An 8,734-nucleotide genomic window follows, 5' to 3' on the forward strand; every position below is an offset into this window, starting at 1 on the left:
TGCGCTCGCCAGACAGAGAGACATAGAGACAGAAAGTGAGAAATCACCCCCCAGGGGGGATGGTCACGCCGCAATCCCTTCTCCTCCATTCTCCTCTCGGGATCTTGGGCACGCATGCACACGCGCCCAGCGTGAGTTTTAAGCCACCAGGTCCGGGACGTGAACCGCGGTTGACTACGTGGGAGTCCAGCGACATAGCCATTACGCTAACTGCTGGTTCCCTTTCCTTTTTTTCTTTTGATTACACTGCTACTTTACAGAGCATTCTTATTAGTTCCAGAAAATCCTGTTAGCCATGCTGGTTTGGTGGGGTTTCCTAAAGTCCTTAGGGCATCCTGTACCAGTTACTATTATTAACAGTAAACATGGATGTCCACCCAATCACGTGTATAAGGCAGAATGCTAGGCACTGCATGGACACAGATGAATGACACTCTCATTGTATTCATAATACTGAGCATCTTCATGTACTTGAGGTCTTTTCAAAATGTATTCATGTGCATTGTCTCTTGCCCTGCTAGCTGTGAGACCTATGGGAGAACTTGGGATCGTCACTTAGTAAATACATATAAATACTGTTGAAATATTAGTGAATTCAGTGATTAGAGGGGAAAGGAAGGACTTGTCTAGAGCACCTGCTAGTCTGAGATATTCAGTATTTAATTAGTAAATAAATAAGTATACTACCTGTTAAAGGAATTGGTCACAGGCTCTTAAACATTCCTAAGGAAATGAAAATGCGGTAGAAAGAACATTCTGAACCGTGTTACTCATAGTCTGGTGTCTGTCAGAAGACCAGTCCATGTCTGCCAAGGGGCGTCAGTGAAGCGGAGGGGGGGTAATCTGTCTGTCCCACTGAGACAGACGTGCACACAGGACGGTTCCGTCCAGCCACGGCCATGGCGGACTCCGTAGTCTCGTGTCTCAGCTCTCAGAGGCTGCGTGTTGCCCCCACGGCTGGAAGTGGAGTTAGGGTAGGCTTAACTATGAGGCTGTCACTGGGTGAGCGGGAAAGCTGGCCAGCTTGATAATACATTCAGCACTGAACCTTAGCCTTCTTTCCGTGAGCGGGAAAGCTGGCCAGCTTGATAATACGGGATATTCAGCACTGAACCTTAGCCTTCTTTCTAGCTGTGTGCTTGAGTTTCGGGGTGGTGAGGTGATAGGGCAGAAGATCTGGCTGGCATGACGGAGTGTCCTGCAGCGTAATTACTCGTCTAATGAGAACTTTATTTTTCTCTGAACAGTGGTGGAATGTCGTCACTGGGAAATCTTCACAGACCTTCTACACAAATGGAACCAATCTTAAGAAAATACATGTGTCCCCTGACTTCAAAACATATGTGACTGTTGATAATCTTGGTATTTTATATATTTTACAGATTTTAGAGTAAAACAATTAAGCATTGGTGTAAGTTGAACTTTCTGATTTTGAACATAAAGAAAATTCTAATGAAACTCTATATATCAACTTTTTACGAAGCTGTGAATTGTTTTGCAGTATTGCATTCATTGCCAAAGTGTTTGTGGTTGGATGAATAATATTAATGTAGCTTTTTTCCCAAATGAACACACCTTTAATCTTGTTTTTCATAATCACCATCATTATTAACATTTTGTCCTTAAGATGCAAATGAAATGTAAATATGTACCTTGTTATACTGTTGGTAAAATTATTTCTTAATGCATTCAAGTTCGTTGACATAATTAACAAGAATAATTGGAAGGAAATCTGTATTTTAATGCTATCATTATGCAGGCTGAGTCTCAGAGTAGCAGTGGACCGCTTTCTGAACCACATTTACCCCATAGGGGTATAGTTCTCCCAAATACAATCCTAGAGCTTATCCGTACCCCTCAAATTTGCTTTAAAAGTACTGCGTCTGTGTGCAGTCTGCCTCATTTCCTTTAACTGACTCAGTAAGTGAGTCTCAGAGTTCCACAGTTCTTTCTGTGAAGCAAACATCATGTGTGGGAGGGGGTGGACTTCATGGGTCTCCTTCCTCTCACAGGGCTGCTGGCAGCCCTGTGCCATGATGGCACTCTCATCTGAGTTGGGCGCTGTCCTGCAGGTTCACTTTTTTTTTTCTTTTTAGGAGAGATGTTCAGTTTAGGGTGTGTGCGCTTGCCGGAGACAGAGAGAGAGACAGAGAGAGAGAAAATGAGAAATCACTCCCTGGGGAAATGGCCACACTGCAATTCCTTCTCCTCCATTTTCCTCTCGGGATTTTGGTTACTCATGCGCTAGTGCCCTGTGTGAGTTTCAAGCCGGCAGGTCTGGGACTCAAACCACAATTGACCATGTGAGAGTCCAGTGTCCTAACCACAACACTGCCTGCTGGCCCATACCCACATTTTTTACAACCAGACTTCTTACTTGACTGAACTTGATCTTACTCCTCACTTTTTTTTTTTTGGAGAGGTTTTGGCTATAGGGCGGGTGTGCTCACCAGGCAGACAGAGAGAGACAGAGAGACAGAAAGTGAGAAATCACCCCCCAGGGGAGATGGCCACACCGCAATCCCTTCTCCTCCATTCTCCTCACAGGACCTTGGGCACGCATGCACACACTCCCGGAATGAGTTTAAGCCACCAGGTCCGGGACTCGAACAGTGGTCGACTACATCAGAGTCCAGCGATGTAGCCATTACACCATCTGCTGGTCTCAACTCACTTTTTAAAAAGAAGTCGCTCCATAGCTAAATGTTAGTAAGTCAAAATAATTAGGGAGGGGCCAGTTTTTATCTTAAGTTTTAATAATGTATTTTTAAGAAATGTGAAATACTGAAACATAATTTTTTTCCAATTCCATTTACTTTTAGATGGATGGCATTGTCAAGGCAATTCTCTTAGTGAATTTCCAGAGAAATCCACAGTTTCAGAAGAGCCATCTTTAACTTTCCAACCAACCTGTCTTCCTTCCCCCTCCCTTCTTCCCTGTCTGCCTTTACTTTCCTCTCTTCCCTCTTGGGGTGCTCAGAAGAGATGACTTTTGACAGGGAACAAGCTCATCAGCATCTCGAACTAGCTATTTTGACCTCTTGATTAGGAATTTTAATTGAAGCTTGAATCTCAATATTTTCCCCTGAACTGTATTATTAAGGGCAATGGAGATACATTAATAATAGATATGGTTCCTGTATAAAAAATAATCAAAATTCCAAGATTTTTGCTTTTGTAGCAGGAATTACATTAAATAAGTGCTAGTATTAATAAGTGAGCAATGAATTTATTTCCGTTGTTCTATTTTTGGTGCATATTAGTAAATACGGTATAGGTAGGGAGGATAGACCACTCAGATGAATTTTAAAAGAGATGTTCTATTTAGCATTTTAGAGACCCATAAATAGAATGAATACAATCTTTTACATTTTTAAGGAGGTTTTCTTTCTTTTTTTATGATGGGTTGAAGAACTAACTAGTTTACAGGCTTACTGTGATTTAAACTTCAAATGTGATAGTAAAATACTTTAATTTTATGAAAAGAAGTTTTTGTAAATGTTATGTTCTGCTTTGAATATCCAAATTGCAGTTTGATGTAAATACAATGTTTAGAGGCTTATCTCATTGATTGCTCAGAGGATAAGTATTAACTTTTGTAATGAAAAGCCACTTGACTCTTAAAGTAACAACAAACATCAGCTTTTTAAAAAGCCATGATTGGCCCTTATCTTAGAAATGAAAAAGAAAAATGGGAAGAAAGATGAGGAGACAGGAGGAAAGAAGAGACATCTCACCTGATAGAGCTGCAGATGACAATGGCCGCTCATGGAGCCAGTCAAGACGAGGATTTTGTTTTGTATCTTGCTGATGAGCAATTTGAAGACATTTTCCTCTGCCGTGTCTTATTTCTTTTTGAATTATGTAGGACTTTATACACATACATTTTTTTTTTTACATTATGTGTGTTTTGTACGTTTTGAAAACTGTTTTGTATTTGATAAAGCTTGTGTAAATTTTTTTTTTTGCCTTGGTATACATTTTAAAACATGAATTAAAAAATTATAAAAATAAAATTCTTAAAATATTTTGGAAAGACACTTTTGGATTATTTGACTCTTTGCTTGTCATTTATCTGTTGATTAGAAGACTAATGTGAAAGACTCAAGCTAAATCCATCAGCCTTTCTGTCTGTGCTTTATTAGCCGTCTGTAAGTTCCATTCTGCTAACGTTCTCTGCCTCCCGGTGTGTCTCTGTGATGGTTGCTGCCCAGTGTGGCTGGCGTGAAGAAGAGCTTGTGAAAAAGAATGAATTAATTCGCTCATTTTTTCCCATTCATTCAATGAATATATATTGAGTCACCCCATGCCTGGGGTAGGTGTTGGATTTAAGGGAGTGAGCGAAACATAGCCCTTCCCCTGCTGCGGCTGGGGGCTGGGAGAGGTGGACAAAGAGTCAGTGAAAGTAAAGTAAAATATCTGGTGAATCAGGTGGTATGTACGAGCGGACTTTTAGATGGAGCAGCTCATTGAGAAGGATACTGGAATACAGCCCTCAGAGAGGTGAGGATGTGAGCAGGCACAGATCTGGAGACCATTTTGATGTGAGGGGACAGCAAGTGCAAAGACTCTGGTGTGGTGTTCTGGGACCAACCGGGAGGCCAGGGTGGTTGGAGGTGAGTGAGGGGAGTACATTAGGAGAGGCAGGCAGGTGACTCGGCAGCACTGGGGCCTGTCTCCCAGGCCGTGTACGGACCAGGCTTTGAGAAGGGAGCCAGTCGTTGGAGTTTGGGCAGTGCGTGATCTTAAACTTTGACTTAGTCACTAGCAGGGGAATCAATTGAGATCAACTGAAAAGGAACAGGCAAGGGGGGAAATAGGGAGACCAATGAGCTTTGGCAACAATGTGGATAACATGAAAGTGGCCCAGCCTGGGGTGGCACAGTAGAGACTGTGACAAGGTGGCTTCTGGCTGTATTTTGAAGGTAAAACAGGATGTGCTGATAGTTTGGATGAAGTTGTGAGAGAGACAAAAATGATGCCATGGTTTGACCTAAGCAGCTGGGAGAAGAGAGCTGCCATGCACCGAGATGACGAGACTGAAAGGTTTACAGACACGGGAAGTTCAAGATGCCCACTAGACATCCACGTGGGGATATTGAGTAGGTGGTTGCAGAAAAGGCATCTGGAGTTTGTGGGAAAAGTCCATGCTAGAGAGAGAAATCTTCAAGTTGTCAGTGAGTTGAAGATGACAAGATGAAATCGGCAATGAAGTGGGGTCGATAGAAAACCAGGAGACCTCCAGACTGTCCAGGGCAGTCTGGAGGTTAGTGAGGTGAGGGACCAGCACAAGAGACTAGAAAGGACCAGCAAAGACTAAAGAGTGCAGTCCAGTGTGTAAGTGTAGTGAGCACAGTGGTGGGGGTTCCTTGACTCAGTGTGGCCTTGGGCAGATCTCTTTCCCAGTATCAATTTGTCTAACCACCTGCTCCATATGAACGTCTACACTGTGCCAAGCATTATTTTAAACAGCAAAGCAACAATAAATGCACTTTAGTTTTGGAGGATGGGACCAACAGATGATAAGAAAACAAGGTAAAAGCAGTTGTCTTAGCAGTAAAATGAGTCAGTTTTCTCCCTCAGGGTCGTTGGAAGGATTTAATAAGGTGACACGCATGGAGTATCTTACTGCTTGCACCAAGAAAGTGCTCAGTGAGCATTTCTTCCACCAAGAGGGTACTTTCTCGGTGTTGTTTGATCCCATCACCAGTTCTCCAACTGCCATCTCTGCCATGGTTGGGCCCCTCTATGTGATCTTTCCTAGGTGCTAATCTTCATCGTATTTCTCTGTTTGAAACTTTTTTAAAAAAATAATTATTTAATTTTATTGATCACATTCATCATTTTCTAATTTGCCACAGGGCACATGTGGTCACCAGAGAGAGAGGGAAAGTGAGGACACAAGCCACCAGGCCCAGGACTCGAACTACGGTCAACCACGTGGGAGTCTAGCACCTCAACCACCATGCCACATACCAGCCCATTTTACATTTTTAAAAGAGTTTATAACCCCAGACCTGCTTTGTGTGTCTGTGACTTTGTACATTTTGTTCTCTCTTCACCGCTCCTCTACCCCCCTCATTTTCTGTTTTTCCTGCCTCCTTATCTTTCATATGTTCTTTGAGACAACCCTAAGGCTGAGGCCTGCCATGCCCTCTCCTGTTGTATTCTTTTTTCTCCATTGTGGCTTTTATCATCCTGAACTGGAGATGCTCATTTACTTCCTGGGTCCCCCATTAGATTTCAAGCCCCTTGAAAGTCAGGCATGTTCTTTTTTTTCCCTACTGGTTTTTTTTTTTTTTTTTTTTTTTCCTGGTATTGCCAGAAGGCATATGTACTCACCAGAGAGCGCATCTAAGTGGGGGAGGGAGAAATCACTCCTTTCCCTCCATGGGGAACAGTCATACTGCAATCCCTTCTCCTCCATTTCTTTGTCCCCCCCACTGGGATTTTGGGGCACACACACATTTGCCCAGTGTGTTTTTCAAGCCTCCTGGGCCAGGATTCGAGCTACACTCAGCCATGTGAGATCCAGCTCCCTTAACCATTAGACCATGGGGTAGGCCCACCAGGCCTGGTTTTTCTACCCGAGTCTAACATCAGCCTGATATTTCACTTCAACAAATATTTTTGAATGACAAATGCGCAGAGCATGTCCTGTGCTCTCCTTTCTCCACAAGGATGATGAGGCCACCAGATTAAGATCTAGCGCATCGCCAGCATTTGCTCTGCCTTCCCGCTTTAGGTTTGGCATTTTACTGTGAAACATCATTAGAGGAAAGGAAAACTTCGTTTGGATAAAAGAGGTTTGCTACCAAATTATATGACATGAATAAACATATCCCTGGAGAGTTTAAGGCAGCAAATATGGCCGTCTATTATTCAACAGACATTTTATATTATAATTGACTTACCAACCTTTGGAGAAGGAGAATATGATTTTCTAATAATTCTTCGACTCTGAAGACTGTCGCTGGAGTCGATTTCTTGATCTTAACCCCTCCTCTTACGGCTGTGGACACACTGCCGACACAGTTATTAAAACGCCCAGATGAGAACATCCGTTGCTCTTGGGCCGAGTTTAACCATGGAGTAATTACTGTGTATGTTCACGTGGAGGGGACAGGAGAATTGGATCAAACATGGAACTCATCAGAGACCAGGCCTTTGAAGTCTTTCGGCATCAACAAGGACTTGTTTGGAGTCCGATGATGATGTGAGAAGATCAGGACTCAGGAAATTTTCATTTCAAATATGATTCAGGAAGATGAGTCGCTGGCTTTCATTGTACATTCATTTATGAGGTCAGGCCCTCCCCGAGAACTGGGAATTCTGCTTATGGCACAGAAGTGAGTAGAAATCTGCCTCTGTGCTTTCCTGTCACCCGTCACCCAGGGCTGGAATATGTAAATAGGGAAAGCCTGAGTTTGGGTCTGGTGGTCTGAGCAGATCAAAATAAAAAACACCCAGCAGGTGAGTGAGGACGCTTTCCTGTGCCAGGGTGGCTGTTCTGAGGACCTAGAGCAACGGCCACATTCATTCATTCAAGTATGTATTGCTGCCCCTCTAGGCACTGCCCAAGCCTCATTTCATCTTCACAGCAGTTAGGTGGGTTTGCAGACTGTGCACCCTCAGCTTTCAGAGGAAGAGCTAAGACCAAGCAATGAATCAGTGGCAAAGCTGGAGCCAGAATCTAAATCTGATTTTCCTTAGAGAAAGGCCAAGACCCACTGGCCTGCTAAAGTCCAGTGTCACAGTTGGAAGTGGAGCATACCTGGGTTCAATGGCAGGTGGACCCCAGGCTAGGGGTGCATGCTGGGGGAGTCCGACATCTGGGAAGGTCATTCCCTAGTTTGTGTGATGATTTTTTTTAAAGAATGATTTCATTTTATTAATTATATGTTAAACTTGCTATAGGGTATGTGCACCTGTCAGTGAGCTACAGAAAGTGAGAAAGCAAGCTGCCAGGTCTAGGACTCAAACTGCAATTGGCCATGTGTGGGTCCAGGGTCCCAAACACCACGCCACCTTCTGGCCCCTGTGTGATCATTTTGAAGATCGGCCATGTGTGGGTCCAGGGTCCCAAACACCATGCCACCTTCTGGCCCATGTGGAATCATTTTGAAGATCAGGTGTTTTTTGTTTTTTGGTTTTTTTTTGTTTGTTTGTTTGTTTTTTGGTTTTTGCTATAGGGCACATGTGCTTAGAAACACAGAGAAAGACAAGACAGATAGACAGAAAGCAAGAAATCACCCCCCGCCCCAGGGGGATTGGCCACACCGCAATCCCTTCTCCATTCTCCTCTCAGGATCCTGGTCACGCACGCACATGTGCCTGGCATGAGTTTAAGCCACTGGGTCTGGGACTCGAACCGCGGTTGACTACATGGGAGTCCAGCAACATAGCCATTATGCTAACTGCTGGTCCTGAAGATCAGGGTTTCTTATTTCTGATTCTCTTTCGGTTAGCAGTGATTCTCACCACTTCACCTTGGGTCTATTGCTCTAATCCCTGAAAATTAACTCTCAGAGACATAGAGACTCCTTTCAGGAGAATGAAGGAGGAGCTGGTACTCTCTGAGGGTCTATTATGTGCCAGCTGGTGCCACACATTTAATCACAGCAGCACTGCCAGGTCATCCTCTCCTGTGGGCATGGAAACAGCTGTAGGGCATGAAGCTGCAGCCAAGGGCTGGGGCTAGGGCTTTGGTCCCTGGTGATCTGCCTTTCCCTCC

At 43.8% G+C, this 8,734-nt stretch overlaps 1 protein-coding gene across 2 annotated transcripts in view; it reads left to right on the plus strand.

The window, feature by feature from the left end:
* Positions 1-1,861, plus strand: part of APAF1 (apoptotic peptidase activating factor 1) — a 104,800-nt gene extending 102,939 nt beyond the window's left edge. For both annotated transcript variants that reach the window (XM_014591696.2, XM_006141372.3), the window contains one exon: positions 1,248-1,861. In XM_014591696.2, the coding sequence (XP_014447182.1) occupies positions 1,248-1,394 (147 nt within the window). In that variant the 3' untranslated portion in view covers positions 1,395-1,861. The remainder of the gene's footprint in view (positions 1-1,247) is intronic.
* The last annotated feature ends 6,873 nt before the right edge of the window (positions 1,862-8,734 follow it).

The sequence above is a fragment of the Tupaia chinensis genome, unplaced genomic scaffold (assembly GCF_000334495.1).
Source record: "Tupaia chinensis unplaced genomic scaffold, TupChi_1.0 Scaffold000054_1, whole genome shotgun sequence".
NCBI classification, from domain to species: domain Eukaryota; kingdom Metazoa; phylum Chordata; class Mammalia; order Scandentia; family Tupaiidae; genus Tupaia; species Tupaia belangeri.